At 33.1% G+C, this 21,184-nt stretch overlaps 2 protein-coding genes across 2 annotated transcripts in view; one reads left to right on the forward strand and one right to left on the reverse strand.

Moving 5' to 3' along the window:
* The window catches only part of LOC114331837 (adenylate cyclase type 3), a 682,543-nt gene that overhangs the window by 479,125 nt on the left and 182,234 nt on the right, over positions 1-21,184 (reverse strand). The window lies entirely within an intron of this gene.
* LOC114331874 (uncharacterized) lies at positions 12,648-19,781 on the forward strand. Its single transcript, XM_028281560.2, has 3 exons — positions 12,648-12,739; positions 15,757-15,810; positions 18,293-19,781. Exons 1-3 carry the CDS (start codon positions 12,667-12,669, stop codon positions 18,661-18,663), a joined length of 498 nt encoding a protein of 165 aa, XP_028137361.1. The 5' UTR covers positions 12,648-12,666; the 3' UTR covers positions 18,664-19,781.

Below are 21,184 nucleotides of genomic sequence, written 5' to 3' on the forward strand. Positions count from 1 at the left end.
AAATATTTTCGAAAGCTTGAAGTAATGGAATTCGTTAACAAAATGAAAATTAATTGTTGCTTATGATATAATAATATATTTATTTAAAAAATGTGTATCCCATCCACAGAGAACGGCAGTTCTCATCAGTGGCGCACAATACCCCTACAAGCGACACTATATACAAGAAATTTTCGATTTTCTAAACCTGACTGAATTGAAAATTGGGTCAAATCCCATCTTAAAGTAGAGGAAAAGACTCGTCCATCCATATGTTACATCTCCATTTTGGTACAAGGGTGTGGATTTTACGGCCCTTCCCATTTAGAGTCTGTTTTTCGTTCTCGTCCCCAAAACTCCAAAAAATTTCAAAAACTTAAGCCCGAACTTTGCGGCTTCTGATAGCACAGAACCTTTCAACGCATGTTTAATTTTGAAAATCTGTTATACCGTTCAAAAGTTACCGAGCTCAGAATTAGAACTCAATTTTTATTTAAAAGGGGAAAAATGTTTGTGGATATGTATGTATGTATGTATGTGGAAAAGTTACACCGATCTGATGTTTTTTTTTCTGTGTTTCAAGAGGGTGTGTGGGTCGATTTAGAACCGGTGTAATTTTTGACTTCTGACTACCCGTAAGCCAGCTATAGGGCTAGGTAGATAAAAAATGGCAATTTTTTGGGCGTATATATCTTAGGTTCAAGGAAAGACAGGAAAATCGCAAATACACCACATCAATAGGGTTGAGTTAAGCTTTCAAATAGTGCCTAAGCGATCAAGCTCAGATATACGCACGGCTCAGTATAGCCGAAAAATTGAAAAACTAAACTTTGAAAATTTTGGTTTTTCGACAATTACTCAAATTTCAACCTACGAATTGCGCCAATAACTGACCGTTTGTAGGAGAACTCAGGACGCGTCGGACGGTGTATATCTCATATCTGGAAAAAATCGAATTTTTTAGTTATAGGCTTCATAAGTATGATCAAATCTATTTCTTATGGGAAAAACCGTTTTTCAAGCTCAATAATTCCTGTAATACGTTAAGTTATCATACTTAATCTTAGATGCATCAAATACTACTTGTCAATACGTTTTAAACTTATGTTTAGTGATCAACATCAGTTCAGCCGTTCAGAAGTTATAGAGCTCCAAAGGTATAATTAGTCCAGGAACTAAAACTTTTCACTTCGCAATTTTTACAGAATGGATCGATTTGCTTGAAAATTTGACAATAAGTAGTGGATAGTCCAAGGATCAAAATGTATATGATGCCGAAAGACGCTTTTACCATGGGGTGGTTGCCACCCCATCTAGAGGGTGGAAATTTTTTATTGTATTTTGACCGCAAATGTTGGTAAAAACATTAATTGTAAGCAAAAAATGGTTTATATTTTTTTGATAAAATTAATAGTTTTCGATTTATTGGTTATCGAAACTTAGTTTATATCGAAAAAAAGAATGTGTTTGTACTTTGTACGCACGTAAGAAGATATTCTTCTGTTATATAATAGGTAATTTAAACGAAGTAAATATACTTAAAAGGTTATTTGTGTTTTATTTAAAAATCAAACTAACTTTCTTATCTACCACTTTCAAAAAAATTTTATTAAAACAACCAAAAATAAAAAAAATATAGCGAGGCCCTAGAAATGGACATGTAAATTTCGGATATAATTACACAACACGGCGACATATAGTGTAAAAATGTTATGCTTACATAATATTTTATTATTTTACTACAGTGAAACACAAATCCAAAAACACAAGAATTATAATAAATAATACATTTCCTAAAACCACTAATATATTATTTTAATGACTTATTTGCACGGTTACAGATACATACATACCTATCTTGAAAGATTAGCAATGAACTAGAGAACTACATACTGTCAGTGTGTGCAGGCGCGCGAATCATGTACAATTTTACCCTCAATCGATTCGCCGCTAAAGAAGAATATCTTCAAAAATCAATGTTATTATTCAATCATGGTTTATGTACTTGTAGGGGTTACAATGTTAAGTTTGATTGGGCAATCCGAGTTCATTTGCCGGCCATAATTACACAATTATTAGGATGGCTGGAATATGAACTCAGATTGTCTTATCACTGGTGTCGTAAGTACTAGATCATTTGGGAGAGAATGCGACCAAGGCGACCCCAGAAAACGGCAATTCTCGCTAGTGGCGCACAACCCCTCTACATGCAACACTATATACACGAAATTTTCTATTTTCTAAATCTGACTAAATTAAAAAATTAAAGTTTAGGAAAAGACTCTCCCATCCATATGTGAACATTTCATTTTGGTCATAGGGTGTGGATTTTACGTCTATTCCTATTTAGGGTCTGTTTTTCTTTCTCGTTCTCAAAACTACCATTCAAAAATATAAGTTCGACTTTTGCGGCTTCTGATAGTACTGATAATTACCTTTCCAAGGCACATCTAATTTTGGAAATTACCAGAGAACGGCAGTTCTCGACAGTGGCGCACAACACCCCTACATACGACACTATATATGTATACACGAAATTTTCGATTTTCTAAACCTGACTGAATTGAAAATTGAGCCAAATCCCATTTTAAAGTTTAGAAAAAGACTCACCCATTCATATGTCAACCATCCATTTTGGTCCAAGGCTGTGGATTTTACGGCCCTTCCCATTTAGGGTCTGTTTTTCGTTCTCGTCCACAAAACTCACAAAAATTTCAAAAACTTAATTTCGACCTTTGCGGCTTGTGATAGCACAGATCATTACCTTTCCAACGCATGTTTAATTTTGAAAATCGGTTATACCGTTCAAAAGTTACCGAGCTCAGAATTAGAACTCAATTTTTATATAAAAAGGGGAAAAATGTTTGTGGATATGTATGTATGTATGTACGATTAAGAATGCTATGTGGCTACGTATTTAACACGCTATTATACGGTGTAGAGGCCTGGATTCTCAAACAGAACAACATAAAAAATATTGAAAGTTTCGAGATGTGGTGCTACCGTCGAATGCTGAAGATAAGTTGGGTTGAAAGAATCACAAAACTTGAAGTAATACGAAGGATAGGAAGAGACCCAGAAATTTTATTAACGATAAAACGAAGAAAGCTCGAGTATTTGGGTCACCTGATGTGAGGTCATAAATACGCATTACTTCAAAATATAATGCAAGGAAAAATAGAAGGAAAACGGAATCCAGGCCGTAGAAGAATGTCGTGGATGCGGAATTTGAGAGAGTGGTTTGGCTGCACCACTAATGAACTTTTTAGGTCAGCTGTAAACAAAGTCAGGGTAGCCTTGATGATTTCCAATCTCCGATAGGAGTGGCACAAGAAGAAGAAGAAGAATGTATGTATGTATGTATGTGGAAAAGTTACACCGATCTGATGTTGTTTTCTGTGTTTTAAGAGGGTGTGTGGGTCGATTTAGAACCGGTGTAATTTTTGACTTCTGACTACCCGTAAGCCAGCTATAGGGCTAGGTAGATACAAAATGGCAATTTTTTTGGGCGTATATATCTTAGGTTCAAGGAGAGACAGGAAAATCGCAAATACACCACATAAATAGGGTTGAGTTAAGCTTTCAAATAGTGCCTAAGTTATCAAGCTCAGACATGCACACGGCTCAGTATAGCCGAAAAATTGAAAAATTAACTTTGAAAATATTGGTTTTTCGAAAATTACTCAAAATTTCAACCTACGAATTGCGCCAATAACTGACCGCTTGTAGAAGGACTCTAGGCGAATCTAACGTTGAATCTAACCTCATATCCGGGAAAGTTCGAAATTTTAAGTTATACGCTTCATAAATATGATCAAATCTATTTCCTATGGGGAAAACGGTTTTTCAAGCTCAATAATTTCTGTAACAGCTTTAGTTTTCATACTTGACCTCAGATGCATCAGATACTACTTGTCAATAGGTTTCAAACACATGTCTAGTGATCAAAATCGGTTAAGCTGTTTAGAGGTTATTAAGCTACAAATGTATAATCTAATTAACGGTTATTCCCGAAATGGTTTATGTAGTTGTAGTGGTTGCGACGCTAAATTTCATCTGAAACGGGCAATCCGAGTTCATTTACCGGCCATCCCAATATTTTTATTCAATCTATTTCGACTAGAAATAAAATCTAGTGTACATTCGATGGACACTAGATTATTTGGGAGATAATGCGACAAAGGTGACCATTTATAAAGCTTAACGTGTAATAGAGAAAAATTGAAAAACCGCTAAAAGCCGTAAAAATGAGTGGCGCATACAATATTCCAGATACAAAAGATCTGATATGAAAATTACATGGCGCGAAAATGTATTTTCATTTTAATGCAAAACAAAATTCTAGTTTTATTTTAAAATATTTTTTCATAATATTTGCTAAATTTGAACAAAACGCGCCACAAAAGAGTTTCAAAATTCAAACTGTATCAAATTTACTCTTTTGTGGCGCGTTTACTTCAAATTTAGCAAATATTATGGAAAAATCTTTTAAAATAAAACTAGAATTTTGTTTTGTATCAAAATGAAAATACATTTTCGCGCCATGTAATTTTCATACCAGATCTTTTGTAGCTGGAATATTGTATGCGCCACTCATTTTTACGGAGTTTAGCGGTTTTTTATTCTTGTAAAAATATACGTTTGAGGGAAATTAAATTTTTTAAACTTAACGTTTTAATGATAAGGAAAAATATTTATTTTACAACATTAAATTAAGTATAAAACTAATATTATTTTTAAAATATATATCAATAATTTAACTTCAATTTCCAATTTTGTCTATTTCTTCTGCATCAACTTCCTTTTCTTCTTGGTAGACAGGAGGATAATTTAGGCAGCTATCACCAGAGCAAGAACCGCAAGATTGATTGCAATATAATCCAAGTTTGTGACACCCACAAGTTGAGCCACATCCTTTTTTGCAATTGCAAAATATCATTTAAAATATTTCTTCTGGTGCAGGAATATTCATCATTTTGTTTGTTACCAAGGTACTCATTCACTTTTGTCCATCCCCAATCAGCAAAATTGAGAGGTTTGTTGACCTATATGTAAATACAAAGCAGATACTGCATATATAAAAGAATAAATACTCCAAAAATATCAAAATTTAGACGCTCCGTAATTTTCAAACATTATCTCTAGAAAAATGTATTTGGTTTTTTAACAATAACTCGGCTTTCCTTTAAGCTTCTTGCACTCATTCTCACATCATTTTGTAGAGAATTTCATAAGCTATAAGATCATGAGAACAGCAATCTTTCTAGACCCTTTTGTTCAGAGGATTTTAATGTTAAAGGGCTAAAAAGACGCTCCCTTTGCATTGAAGTCCATATTTTAAATGCTTATATCTCGCTTAATTTATAAGCTACATGAGTTATAGGTAAAGACGAATTGTCAGTATAAAAAAAGCTAAATTTTTGGTTAGAACACTTTCTTTCATAAATCCAATAGTTTTTGAGACATTTCGAAAAAATAACGTATTTTTTGAAAAATCGAAAAAAAAAGAAATTTACTTAAAAGAAGTTTTTCTAAAATGTAATTGTTCTAAATAATTCAAACCGTTGGAACGTCTTGCCGAAACACAAATAAAGTTAATTGTACATGGGCGACGAAAAAATAAAAATAAACCTTTTTTTAAACACTTTAAAAAGTTGAAGTGAATTTTTCTCGAAAAGTGCTCCGTTTTTGGTTTATTTCACATTGAAATATTCGATTTGGAATTTGATAAACAAGAACCTACTTTTCATTAGCTCCAACTCTGCTTCTACTGGGTCTACAGACCTCAAGCATACACCATTTTTTTTTCAGTTTTTAATAGGCTATATTTTTGCTAAGAATATTTTATTTGCATTTTTACTTTTTGAGTTATCTCCGAAAAACCGTCCAAAAACATGTTTTTTTTTTGTTAAAAATGAACATTATTCACTTTCAAATAACTCGAAAAGTATTGACTTAGGGAAAAACTCTATAGAACAAAGGTTGCTTAGAATTAGTCATTTTATACAATTCCGGACTTATTTTGAATCTATATTTTTCACCTTCGAGAGGGGGGTTCCATTTTTCTAAAATGGAGGGATGTAGAATGGTAAACTTTTTCTTATATAATAATAGACAATTTCAACTACCTATTTCCAAATTTTCATCCTTCTTTTATTTTTTTTTGTTAAATTTTTCTTTGATCGGGGTATAGGTAATTTTTTCTAATCTCATACTATAATATATCAATTATTATGTCACTACCTGCATCATAATGAACTTCATTACGATACAGGTTTTCATTAAGGTACAGATTTTTAACCAATAGAATCGCGATATGACGTTTGCGATAAAGGTAGCACACGCGCAGTGACCAATGGCGAGTCAAATACATACGCTCTGACAGTTCTCAGTATGTAAACAAACTGTCAAACTGACAAACTACTTAATTTGTTTGCGTTACAAAATTAATAATTTTTGTGAATGATCATAGAAAAAATCGTGTATACAAGTTGCATTTAATTATCATGATGAAGCTCGTACTCTATACGAAACTCGCCGCTAGGCGGCTCGTTTTGTATCCCTCATACTCGCTTCATAATGACCATCATTAAACTGCTCGTTGTATAATATATTATTAATTGCATTTTATATACGACTAATATATTAAAAGTGGCATACTGCACTTGATCCTAACTTCAGCCCGTGGGTAATGACCCTGAGTAATGAACTATTACTCAGGAGTAAAGTAATGGGTGTTATTATCTATTCAAAAATAGTAAATAGTGAGCATGTCATTAAACGGTCGTAGAAAAAAATATTTTTTAATGGCATGAACTAGGTGTCAATCAGATGGTCACAACATGGCTAATATTATATCAAACATAAACATTTAAAGACGGTAAAGTCCATAAAATATCGATAGCTAAGATTTAGTTGTTCAGATGTAATTTATGTACTAAAATTAAAATTAAGGTACTAAGCTGAGGTAAGTTAAATATAGCTTCTTTCCAACATCATACAAATTTCCAAAAATTGATCCACCTAAAATAATACAAACATTACGAAAATATCTTCTTCTTCTTCTTCTTCATGTACCATGTCCTTTCAGAACGTTGGTTACCCTCCTGGTTGGTAATTATATTCACTACCTCCTCAAATAGCATGCTTGTATCCATACCATACCATTGTCGCAAGTGCTTCAACCATAAAATCTTTATTCGTCCTGGATTGCGTTTGCCTGTTATTTCCTCTTCCATATTCCCTGTAGCAACCTATATTTGGGACCTATTTGGGTTTCTCTGAACATGAAGCAGTACTGACTACATTTTGGTTAAAATCAAAAAATAATATTGAAAACACGCAACGAAAATTGTTCCGTGTCTTTGGAGAACAAAATTTTCTAACATTTAAACACCTATGTCAAACAACTGACTGGGACTTCCGCTCTGTTGATGTCGACATCGAGTTTTCTAGATTCATAAAGCTGTTGTCTGGTCTGGCATACGAATCCTTTCCTCTTAGGCCCATCAAAACTAAACATCGTAAACCCTGGTCAACTAGAGGTCTACGTATATCTGCAAATAACATGCGCTCATTATCGTACCTAAAAAAATTCTCGTACAACATATCCTTCCATGATTACCTTAGGCTTTACAGGAAAATTTACCATAAAGCCATAAAGGCCGCCAAGAAAATTTATTATAATGCGAGGCTGGCTAAATCAGGTAATGTTGCTAAGGAAACGTGGTCTATTGTAAATGAACTGAGAGATAAGACTTCTTCTCCCACCAAAATCCAGACTTCTCCTGAGACCCTGAACAATTACTTTGTAAATGTGGAAAAAAATTTAACAAATACTATACCTCCTTCTCAGAATCCGATTTCATATCTTTCGCATAAGAATGTAAATAGTTTCTTTTTTACACCCATAGTATCAGGTGAACTACGCTCTACAATAAATGACATTAAAAATAAATCGTCGTCTGGAACTGATGGCCTCACTCTTAAAATGTTTTCTGCTCTACCTGATTGCACTTTTAACCATCTTACTACCTTAATAAACAGGTCATTCGAGACTGGAGTTTTTCCAAGCTGCCTTAAGACAGCGATAATTATTCCTATACACAAAGGAGGCGATAAAGATCTTGCTTCGAATTATCGCCCTATTGCACTCCTGCCCACGTTGTCAAAGATAATTGAAAGTCTGGTAAAAAAAAAAAGAATATTATCTTTTCTGTTGAAATACAAATTGCTTACTCCACATCAATTTGGATTCCTGAGTGACAAATGCACGAATAATGCTATGTTCTTCCTTTTTGATCATGTTTACTCCAGTCTAAACAACCATCACTCTACAGCAACAATTTTCTTTGATTTCTCTAAAGCATTCGATTGTGTAAACCATAACATCTTGACTGACAAATTACAGCACTATGGATTTAGGGGAAAGGCTCTTAAATGGCTTAAATCATATCTTAATAAAAGAAGTCAGTTTATAAGGGTTGTCACGAAGACGTCATCTTGCATGCCATTAGAATGTGGGGTACTTCAGGGTTCAGTTCTAGGCCCTATATTGTTTCTGATATACATAAATGATATCTCTAGTCTGAACATTAAAGGTAAAATATGTCTCTTTGCAGATGATACTAGTATTACAGTCTCTAAAATGGAACTTGCACATTGATGCCTTACAAAAAAAAATTAAGTTCTGCTTGTTTTGCGCTAAGATCAGTTGCTACGGAAATGAATTTGTCAACGTCTAGGACCGTTTATTATGCCCTTTTTGAGTCTCATCTTCGGTACGCCCTTCCATTCTGGGGTACGTGTTGTGCGACTCAATTTGAGCGTATTTTTAAACTACAAAAGAGAGCTTTCGTTACTCCCTGAGACTCAATAGCAGAGTTCATTGCCAAGAATTCTTTAAAAAATTTATAATATTAACTCTTCCTTCTTTGTTTGATTTTGAATCCGTTTGTTTAATCCGCAAACATGCATCAGAAGGTCCAGGGAGACCCACTCACAACTATCCCCTTAGAAACGTAGAGCATAATCTTTATCTGCCAACCCCACGGTCTGAGCTGGTTAAGTGCTCTATACTATACAATTCGAGAAAAATGCACAATCACCTGCCATCTAACATTAAATCTATTACAGCATTTCCCGCTTTTCGCAAAGCCTTGAAAGCTTATTTGCTAGAGAGAGCTTTTTATACAGTGAATGACTTTTTTATAAACGATTTGAATTCAGCAAATTGACTTGCAGGATTATTACTTTCGAGTACTTTTGTACATATTTGCAGCGGCATAGAACTTTTGATTTACTTTCCCTTTCCTTTTTTCTTGTTCGCCTTATTTTTGCTCTGACGTTGTATACATATGGTTTGCAAAATTTTTAATTTTTTAATGTGTACTTAATAACTGTAAAATTATATTAAGTAGTATAATTCACGCCATTTACTTGGTGTCTGTTTCTGTTTTTGTTTTGTCTGTAGTTTTTTATTATTTTTTGTTTTTTATTGTATTTTTTAATTTTGTATAAGCTTTGTCCACAAATTGGTAAAATTTTATGACAATAAAGCATACCTTACTTACTTACTTACCTCTGATTACATGTATGAAATACTTCAGCTTTCTCTTATTGATGCTTTTTATAATCTCAGTTGTCTTGCTGAGACGTTTTAGTATTGTGGAGTTTTGAACCTTCTCCACCCAAAAACTTTTAAAATTCTTCTACAGCACTACATTTCGTAAGCCCCAAGGCGATATAGATCGACGTTATTCACAGTATTAGACTCGACACCATAAAGTAAATCTAAGAACACGTGGAAGAGACAGATCCGCAATCCAAAAACGTTCTGGTATTAATACTTATTAATTATAAATGGAAATTTAAATAGCATAGATCAATAAAAGTTTATTTTAAGATCACCATAATGCTCCTCAATGGGAGAGGTCAATATAGACTATCAGATTTCCGACGAAGTTCAACGACGAGTTTATTACTTATACCTTTGAGAGTACTAAAAGTTGATATTTCGAAGAGTAAAATATGTGAAACCGGTGAGACTTTCTAGGGAATTTTCCTAGGAAAACTGAATTTTCTTTTGAAAAAAAAAAATCATATGTGCTGCGACGATTTTCTCCGTTACGTCATTTTACGATTCGATAGAGGAGTATTGATTCTATTTTTTTTAAATGTTAGCATAAGGTCTACTGGTACCTTAATGGTGTTAATTATGACCTCAATATGGAATGTTAATTGCTCAGTGCCGTGAGCTCAATACGAGAGAAAATAAAGAACAAAAAGACAAATGGAAGAGATACCTAAGCACAAAACACCCGAAAAATTATGAAGCATCTAAAGAACAAAGGAAAGAGGTTAAAATAGCGGTGAAAGCAGGAAAGGAAAGGTCATGGGAGAGATTTCGACAAAAAATGACAAAAAATTATAGGGAAAACCAAAAACTCTTCTACGGCGCATTAAAACAACTCAGACAAAAGAAAGAGAACACGATGCCGAATATAAAAGACAAGAATGGAAACGTACTAACAGAAGAAAAACTAACAATGAAAAGATGGAGAGAACATTTCAAAGAGCTAACTCATGCAGACACGGACAACATAGGGGAGATACAAGAAAGGAATGAAGAACAACAAGTGGAATCCATAACAAGATAGGAATTAGAGGAAGCAATAGAAAGAGTGAAATTGGGCAAAGCACCAGGCAAGGATCATATCACCCTGAAAATGATAAAATTCATGGGGAAAGAGGGAATGGACAGCATGAAAGGAATAATGAATGATATCATAAATAGAGCTAAATTACCAAAGGACTGGAAGAAAGACATTATATTACCAATACACAAAAAGGGAGACAAGAGAAACTGTAATAATTACCGAGGTATCACCATATCAGGTATCCCTGGGAAGGTATTCACAAGAATAATAGAGACAAGAATAAAAACCCAAATAGATACAACTATGGAAGACACACAGTGTGGATTCAGGAAGGACAGAAGCACGCAAGACCTAATATTCACATTAAGACAAGTAAGTGAGAAGGTAATCAAGAAGAATAGACAGATAATGTGCTTCATTGACCTGGAAAAGGCGTTTGATAGAATCCGAAGAAAGGAAGTATGGAGGACACTAAAAGCAAGGGGAGTCGACAGACACATAATAGAAGTAATAAAGAATATGTACAAAAATAATACAAATTGAGTAAGTACCAATAACGAGGAATCCATAGAATTTACTACAAGTCAGGGCGTCAAACATGGATGCGTGCTGAGTCCACTGCTATTCTCAGCGGTACTGAATGAAGCGATAAAGACAGAAAGAGAAGAATGAGAAAACTAACATTAGGATACTGGCAAATGAAACGGACTCAACTATCGGAACTACTATTTGCAGACGGCATGGTATTGATAGCAGAAAACAGAGAAGACTTACAGAACAATCTTGAAATCTTAGAAGAAGAACTATCAAACATAAATATGAAAATTAATACAGAGAAAACAAAAGCAATGATAATTTCAAATACGAGGAAGATACACGCAATAGAATTAGACGGGAAACAACTAGAGCAAGTGGAATATTTTAAATAACTAGGAGTAATAATTGAATCAAATGGTTAACAAGACATGGAAATAAACGAGAGAATGGGAGGAACAGGAAGCTTATTTAACGCTATGAAAACAACATTTTGGGGAAAAAAGAGATACCGGAGAAAGTAAAACGGCAGTCGCTAAATCAGTAGTTAGACCAACAATCATGTATAGCAGCGAGACATGGACATCGACGGGGAGACAAAACTCCAGAGTCAATGCTATGGAAATGAGGTTCCTGAGGAAAATAGCAAACAGAAAGAGGACAGACAAAATACGAAACGAAACAATTAGACGAAACCTAAAACTAGAACCAATTAATGAAAAAATAGTGGAGGGACAACTTAGATGGTTTGGGCACGTGTGTAGAATGTCGAACGAGAGGCTAACAAATTTAGTGTTCGAAATGAGAGGGCAGGTGAAAAACAAAAGAGGAAGACCAAGAGTTATGTGGGTAGATAAAATCAGGAAAGAAGTCGAGAAGAAGGGATTGACATTGGAAAGTGCAAGAAACCTAACGGAAGATCCGAAAGCATGGACTACAATGCCAAACTCAACTCCACCAGCCTTACACCTAAAGGTAGAAAGGCTTAGGACTAAGTAAGTAAGTAAGTAAGTTTCAGTGTCAATACGAAAAATTTTACCTTGAAAAAGTTGCGAAAAATAAAAAAAATTCTATGTGATAGAAAATGCACCCTGGTTCAACTGTAATTTATTTTTGGTTATCTCATATGACATTTTTAGTAGGCATAAGGTATAAAATCATGGTTGAACTTCGTGAACGTGATTGAAATCCGATGGTCTAATACTTACTAAGCTTTACATACTTACTAAGCTGTTTACAATAATATTGAATTACCTTATCATTCTTTAAACTGTGTGATAATATTTACCTAGTAGGCTGCACTTTTGGAATTAAAAGCTTATCACTTATTTTAAATTTATTTTTAGACACGGAAATTGTAGGAGTATTGTTAAGATTATAGTAATGTTAACCCTTCCCTGTTGATAACCCCTCCAAAGTATATAAAACATGAAAAACTTAACGATTTGAATCAGTTTTATTAAGATATTACAGCACCATCCAAACAAAAATTACAATGGCAATTAAGACTTTATTATTAGTCGTTATTTTGGCTGCTGATGTTATTAATTTCTCGAAAGGCAATAAAGGTAAATCAAATAAAAAGTTTAGACTTTAATGATAATTAAATAAACTGCTCGTCAAAAGTTAGGGATATAGCAAATTCTGCTGAATTTTCATATTAGATTTTTTCGTGAACAGATTAACGGATTCCGCTAATTTTTTTTATTATTTTAGATTTTTCTTTAGTATTTACACAGTTATGCAAAGGTTTACTCAAATTTTTTTTGTACTTACACCGGGTGGAAGAAAAGAAATATTTTTCTTATGTTAAGTTTGAGACGCCCTGTAGGGAGGACGAGGTACAAATGTGAGTATTAATCGAAATCGTATTGTAGTCTTATGTTTTGTGAACATTTTGTTTTTTGAATGTCCCTGATATCTTTAGAAACAAAAAAAATAGACGGTTTTGTAATTTAACATGTGTTTTAACCGAAACAAAATTTGAGACAGCTTGTAGGGAGAAAAAGGCAATTTCTCTAATATCTTTAATAACAAGTAAACTAGACGGTATTACTCTTTAATATGTGTTTTAACTGACGACATGCATCACATCACACATGTGAAACATAGAAACTCATATCAAAGAGTAATACCGTCTAGTTTTTTTTGTTATTAAAGATATCAGAGAAATCAAAAAAATAAATATTCACAAAATACGAGACTACAACATAATATCGAGGTGTACTCACCTTTGTGCCTTTTTCTCCCTACAATGTGTCTCAAACTTTTGTTTCGGTTAAAACACATGTTAAATTACAAAACCGTTTATTTTTTTTTGTTTCTAAAGATATCAGGGACATTCAACAACAACAAGTTCACAAAACAAAAACTACAATACGATTCTGATGTATACTCACATTTGTACGTCGTTTTTCCCACAGGGTGTCTCAAACTTAACATAAGAAAAGGTACATTCCATGTCAAATCACTCAGGCAAAAAATTTTGGATCTCCGATTTGTCTGAAAATTGGTATATAGCTTCTGAGGGACGTAAAAATAAGATATTTAACGTCAAAAAATCTTCTTCTTCTTTTTTTCTCAAAATGTTATTTTATGCGATTTTACAGTGATTTGGTGTTTATTTAAACAAATTTGCATTTTCTGTCGTAAAGTATCAATGAAAAACATAATATTTTAATAGAAAGGACTCAAAAATGTCATTATATGGCATTATAACAAGTTATTTTGAATCAAAACAAGTTTTTGATCAAATTTTATAGTGTAATAAACGTTAAAATACCATTTCTTACATTTTCCTCCATTCCCAAAATACATCATCATCGATTTGGCTGAAAATTTGCCCACAGATAGCCAAAGGATAGGACTTTAAGTGGTTAGAAGGATTTGAATTATATTACAATATTAAAAAAGTTACATGCAGTAATATCAGACTCAAAAGTATATATTAGTCCAGTCGGGAGAGCATTTGACCTTGAATGCTGAGCTGCCCAAAATTTTATTTTTCTGATCTTCAGGGGAGTCAATAGTAGGCTAAATTTAAAATCACGAATGAATTCCTCCGTTACGTTAGCCGCCATCTTGATTTTAAAGGGGAACCTGTTTTGCTCAATACCTCCGCCATTTTTAACTTTTCGACAAAAATGGTAGGAACTGAAATTTTCCAAATAAATCGTATTTACAATTATTACAATTTCTTTTAACAATAATTTTTGTCGTGAGGTCGATATTTTCGAGTTAATTGTACTTACAGTAGGCGCCTATATTTTTGACTATAATATTGCATGTAACTTTTTTGGTATTGTAATATAATTCAAATCCTTCTCACCGCTTAAAGTCCTATGTTTTGTCTATATGTGGGCAAATTTTCAGCCAAATCGATTATGATGTATTTTGGGAATGGAGAAAAATGTAAAAAACGGTATTTTAACGTTTTCTACACTATAAAATTTTATCAAAAGCTTGTTTTGAATCAAAGTAACTTGTTCTAATGCCATATAATGACATTTTTGAGTCCCTTTTATTAAAATATTATGTTTTCCATTGATACTTTACGATAGAAAATGCAAATTTGTATAAATAAACACCAAATCACTATAAAATCGCATAAAATAACATTTTGAGAAAAAAGAAGAAGAAGATTTTTTGACCTTAAATATCTTATTTTTACGTCCCGCAGAAGCTATATACCAATTTTCAGACAAATCGGAGGTCCGAAATTTTTTTTGCTCCAAAATTGAGTGATTTGAAATGGAATGACCCAAAAGCATTTTTTTCTTCCACCCGGTATAGGTACAAAAAATAAGTTTGAGTGAACCTTTTCACAATTTTGTAAATACTAAAGAAAAATCTGAAATAAAAAAAAACAGCGGAATCCGTCTGTTTGCGAAAAAATCAACTATGAAAATCATCATAATTTTCTATATCCCTAAATGAGCAGTTATGTAATTGTTGATTGATTTATTGTTAAAGTTATAGAGTATATTAAATAGCTATTTGTATAACAAGGGAGGAAAGTGCTACTTTTCCTCCCGAGAATGAAGTTTACTGCCCGACGCGTAGCGGAGGGCAGTAATCATTCAAGGGAGGAAAAGGCACTTTACTCCCATGTTATACATATGGTTTTTCCACCTTCCTCAAATAACAAGTCATTTTTTCATTTTTACTTAATTTATTTATATAACTAACCAACAAAATTTATTAGAACTAAAACTAACAATATAACTGTCAACTGTCAAATATAAGTCAAATTAATAATGTAAACATTGTTAAATCAAAATAACAATTTACTGTTTTTTACCATTCTGCAAAATACAGAGTGTTTTATAAATAAACGTTAAAATGTATAGAAACTTACGTAATAGAAAATAGATATTGTACAGGGCGTCAATAAGTTACATTTCATGAATGAAATACCATGACGTCACTTTTACTTTTCCTCCCTAGGGAGGAAAAATATTTTCCTCCCTAGGGAGGAAAAGTACAACTTTGCTCCCTACAATCAGGTCCGGAAAAGTATACTTTCGGTAGAGGTAGGTGGAAAAATACTTTGTTCTAATAATAATTTTAAATAATTGTGTTTTAGATACTCAATTATCAGGTATAATTGACATAGTTGATAATATTCTACCTACACACAGTAAGTAAATTTTAAGGTATAAATTACATAACTTGTTGTGTCATGTACATTTTGTAAATATTTTCCTGTTTTCTTTATAACTAATAGTTAGTTTTTCAAGTGAAACATATGAAGAGACTTAAGGTGTTTTTGTATGTTTACTGTGTTGTGCCTCATATTTTAATGCAGAGTATAAAAATTTAATTCGTTTTCAATTATCGCAAGCCAACTTCTAAAAATTGCGGCATAGGTTTTTAAAACATAGGTAAAGTGGATTCGCTAATCTGAGACACAACTGTCTAGTGATGTTAGTTATGTCTTTATTAAGAAGTTAGGTTGCTAGACGTAACTGGAAATTACTACACAACCAAACATACCTGCTCATAGCCAATATTATTAATAGTAGACAGACATAAATAACATAAACCTTACGCCAATCAACAATTATTTATTTACGCGATTATAATGTATTGATAACAAATGAGAAATAGCTATTTGTATAACAAGGGAGGAAAGTGCTACTTTTCCTCCCGAGAATGAAGTTTACTGCCCGACGCGTAGCGGAGGGCAGTAATCATTCAAGGGAGGAAAAGGTACTTTACTCCCATGTTATACATATGGTTTTTCCACCTTCCTCAAATAAAAAGTAATTTTTTCATTTTTACTTAATTTATTTATGTAACTAACCAACAAAATTTATTAGAACTAGAACTAACAAGTAGGTAAAATATAACTGTCAACTGTCAAATATAAGTCAAATTATTAATGTAAAAATTGTTAAATCAGAATAACAATTTACTGTTTTTTACCATTCTACAAAATACAGAATTTTTTTAAATAAACGTTAAAATATATAGATAAATGTAATAGAAAATAGATATTGTACAGGGCGTCAATGAGTTATATTTCATGAATGAAATACCATGACGTCACTTTTACTTTTCCTCCCTACAATCAGGTCCGGAAAAGTATACTTTCGATAGAGGTAGGTGGAAATAGTTATTTTCCTACCTAGTGCGGAAAGTACGCCCGAGACTGCCGTTGACCCGAACGACGCGATAGCGGAGTTCGGGCAAGCAGTCGAGTGCGGGGAAGACACTTTCCGCATGAGTTAGGAACAATATTTTTTCTAGGGCCGTCCGTTTGGAAAAAAGCCACAAAAAATAGAGTCATGTCAATTTTTATTTAGGAGTGAAAATACACAAATTAATTCTTTGACAAGGTTGTCAAAACCAAACTTTCAATATAATGGGTTACCACGACGACGATATTGGTTTCCATGATGATGATTTAAAACCATTGGAATTGTCTACTAATTTGACTTTTAAATATTATGTCAAAAAATTTTATTTCATCGAATTATTGCGTTAATTTCATTAAAACATGAACACAATAAGATACATTTAAAATAAATTAGTAAATAATATGTAGATATTTAACTTAGGCTCCGTTATTACTAACAGTAGAGGATGCGAAGACGAGATCCGTAGGCGCATCATAATGGCCAGATCGGCAACAGTCAAACTCACAAAAATATGGAAGAATACTGACATTACAAAAAACACAAAATTACGCCTTGTTCGAGCGTTAATATTTCATATCGCCACCTACGCTTCAGACACTTGGACCATCAAAAAAGCAGATGCAAAACGTATAATGGCATTTGAAATGTGGGTCTACCGGAGAATGTTGCGCATACCATGGACCGCACATCGCACAAATAATTCAATATTAGCCGAACTTAACATAAAAGCTAGACTCAGCACAACTATCAACCAAAATATACTGAGATATTTTGGACATATAACTAGAAGAAGGGAAGGCATGGAACGAATGATAGTTGAAGGCAACGTAAAGGGCAGAAGATCCAGAGGAAGATCTACATTACGATGGTCGGACCAAATAAGGGACATGACTGGTTACTCGTTCTCCGAAGCAAAACAACACGCACAGGAGAGAGAAGATTGGATAGAAATAGTCAAACGACTTACATGACGCCACTATATCCTTACGAAGGATAACAGATAGAGCAGGATCTAAATATTAGTTTATTGCATGTATTATAGCTTATTATACTGCAATATTAGAAGGTATTCTACTTTTCCGCACGCCGTGTGAGAAAATTTACTTTTACGCACGCCGCGATGTGCGGAAAAGTGCAACTTTCAAAACGAAATGCGTGCTAGAAAGTGGCTCTTTAAGCACGGCCGTAGAAAAATCATTTGTTGTACAAAATAATAATATTTTGAAGAAATTAATTCCACAAAATTTTATGAGCTTACTATAGAGTCCCACTATTTCCAGAATTCTTATTTTTTTTAATGAGAAAGTAAGTTGATTTGAGCAGTTAATAGTGTGAGGTATGAATATTTGTGTTGTATGTTTCCTATGCCGAATGTGCCAAATTGAATCTCGGCTAAGCGAATTCAGTATACATTTTATTTCTTTTATTTCTTGTAGTTCATACTCATGATATGCTTATTATAATAGTTTTTGCTTGTAGATCCTTGCAATTGTCAAAAAGAATTAGATGGAATATATGATACACTCTGTGAAGTATATGAGGATGTCACCGAGTTAAACTGTGAAATTGATGATATAAAAAAATACATGGACAAACTAGAACAAAAAACTTGCCGACAAAATTCCACTCTCACCTCACTTAAAGTTGAAGTTAATGAAGTCAAGAAAAATCAAACCAAAACAGTAAATTTGCTAAAGGTACAAACTACTGTATTGCAAGGAATTATCGTTAACTTAAAGAAAATCAAAGAGGAAAACACTAAAATACACAACCACGTTGATAAACAAACTGGCAGTATACAATACTTATACCAACTAGTATTAAATATTGTAATTTGTTTAAAAAAGTAACATTTTATTTGAAAGGCAATTTATGTTTTATTTCGATTCAGAGGCAAGGCATAATCTGCAGACAGCTCTCTTTCTGGTATCACCGTCGTCAGTACTGATGCTTGCCCGCCTCGGAATCAACATAGAACCAAATTGCCTATTTAAGGGAAATTTCAAAGATAGATTGAAATCCCCTTTGAGGATGCTGCAGCGACATCTATGAAAGAAAATAGAAAATTGGAAGGTCCCAGATACAGAATACATTATTAAAAGTAATATTTAGCACTCACTTAAATCTAGAAACATTCCTTATTAGAACCATTCTTTGTTAGCATCCTGCATCTCTGCCTTCTACCATTTACAAGGCAAAAAGACGACGAAATAGAAAACGGAAAGAATTCTACAATATTCAATCACATTTCGTTTTTATTCATATAGGAAAAGGTACAGGAAATGGTTCTTATTACTCACAATATGAGTAAAGATAGAAGTGAAAGGCAATTTATGTTTTATTTTGATTCAAAAGCAAGGCATAATCTGCAGAAAGCGCTGTTTCGGGTATCACCGTCGTCAGTACAAGTGCTTACCTAATAAGGAAGGTTTCTAGATTTAAATTAGTGTATATTATTATTTTTAATAATGTATTCAATTTTCTATTTTCTTTTATAGATGTCGCTACAGCGTCTATAAGGGGATTTCAATCTATCTTTAAAATTTCCCTTAAATAGGCAATTTGTTTTTGTGTTGATTCAGAGGCGGGTAAGCATCTGTACTGACGACGGTGATATCAGAAACAGCGCTGTCTGCAGATTATGCCTTGCCAATGAATCGAAATAAAAGGTAAATTGCCTTTCACTTCTGTCGTTACTCAGATTGTGAGTACCAAGAACCATTTCTTGTACCTTTCCCTATATGAAGGAAAACGAAATGTGATTGAATATTTAGAATACTTACCGTTTTCTATTTCATCGTCTCTTTGCCTTGTAAATGGTACAAGGCAGAGATGCCGGGTACTAGAAAAGAATGGTTCTAATAAGGAAGGTTTCTAGATTTAAATTAGTGTACAATATTTTTTTAATAATGTATTAAGTATCTGAGACCTTCCTATTTTCTCTTATTTTATTTATTTAAATTATTTGTGCTGATATTCAATGTAGGGATTTAAATGTAAATCATGTTAAAAATAAATTATTTTTTGGCGTTTAATATAGTGTTTTATTAAAAATTTTAATTTATATAATAGTTATTTATGAAACAGTTCGTGAAGTATGCTTTTTGCGAACGCACGCGATGTTTAGAGCACGAGCGAGAGCGGTGCGAGTGCTATACATCGCGTAAGTTCGCACAAAGTACTTCATAGTCCTGTCGCCAGTAGGGGTACAACGGCCTCCTTAATTCAGATGGACTTACTCAAGTTTTCTTTATGTATTTTGACCCGTAGAACACGAATTTTTTGGGTAACAGTCGATCCGGATGTCGATAAGATTGTTATAAACAAAGAACTTGAGGAATCACATAACAGCGATTTTTCGCAAAACAAAAAATGTTTTTGTATTCTTTCGGTCATTCTAAGCAAAAAATTATTTTACAAGTTTTTTGGTAGGATGCATAGTTTTCGGCATAAACGGGGTTGAACTTTCAAAAAATCGAAAAATTGCAATTTTTGAACCCGAATAACTTTTGATTGAAAAATAAAATAGCAATTATGCTTACCGCATTTGAAAGTTCTAGTAAAATTCTATCGGTTTTGATTATTTTCATTGCTAGAAATTAATTTTTTTATTGTTAAACAAAGCTATCAACACATAGTGATTGAATGATGTTTTCAATGCATTTCTAATTTGAAATCGAACGAGTAGGCGCGCATACAGAATTTCTACGTACATTACATCCATTAAAACGCATGCATTGGGCCCGGGAAACACTATGTGTTTATACCTTTATTTAACAAATAAAAACTTATTTTTTAGCAATGCAAACAATCAAAACCGATAGAACTTGACTTGATCTTTCAAATGCAGTAAAAGAATTGCTATTTTATTTTTTAATCAAAAGTTATTCCGGTTCAAAAATTGCACTTTTTCGATTTTTTGAAAGTTTAACCGCGTTTATCTCGAAAACTACGCGTCCTACGAAAAAACTTGTAAGACCATTTTTTGCTGAGAATCACCCAAAAAATACAAAAAAATATTTTGTTTTGCGAAAAATCGCTGCTATGTAATTCCTCAAGTTCTTTGTTTATAACAATCTTATCGACACCCGGATTAACTGTTACCCAAAAAAATCGTGTTCTACGGGTCAAAATACATAAAAAAAAACTTGGGTAAGTCCATCTGAATTAAGGAGGCCGTTGTACCCCCCCTGGCGACAGGACTATCACGCACAGTTTCATATAGTATTTTATCTACGATAAACAAATAAAAAAACTGTAACTCTTCTTCACTGGAATTCATTTCTATTGTACAATTTTCTATTTTTCTATTTTTCATGGTGAATGTTACATGGGTGGATTTACTCGCATTCGCCTTTATCTTCCATTTTT

The sequence above is a fragment of the Diabrotica virgifera genome, chromosome 4 (genome assembly GCF_917563875.1).
Source record: "Diabrotica virgifera virgifera chromosome 4, PGI_DIABVI_V3a".
In the NCBI taxonomy this organism is placed as follows: Eukaryota; Metazoa; Arthropoda; class Insecta; order Coleoptera; family Chrysomelidae; genus Diabrotica; species Diabrotica virgifera.

What these genes read in the sequence shown, in the direction of transcription:
- LOC114331874 (XM_028281560.2), top strand. Translation starts at nt 12,667, where the DNA reads ATGGCAATTAAGACTTTATTATTAGTCGTTATTTTGGCTGCTGATGTT. An exon ending in TTTCTCGAAAGGCAATAAAG is followed by an intron (nt 12,740 to 15,756) that starts GTAAATCAAATA and finishes ATTGTGTTTTAG; the next exon opens with ATACTCAATTATCAGGTATA. An exon ending in TAATATTCTACCTACACACA is followed by an intron (nt 15,811 to 18,292) that starts GTAAGTAAATTT and finishes TTTTGCTTGTAG; the next exon opens with ATCCTTGCAATTGTCAAAAA.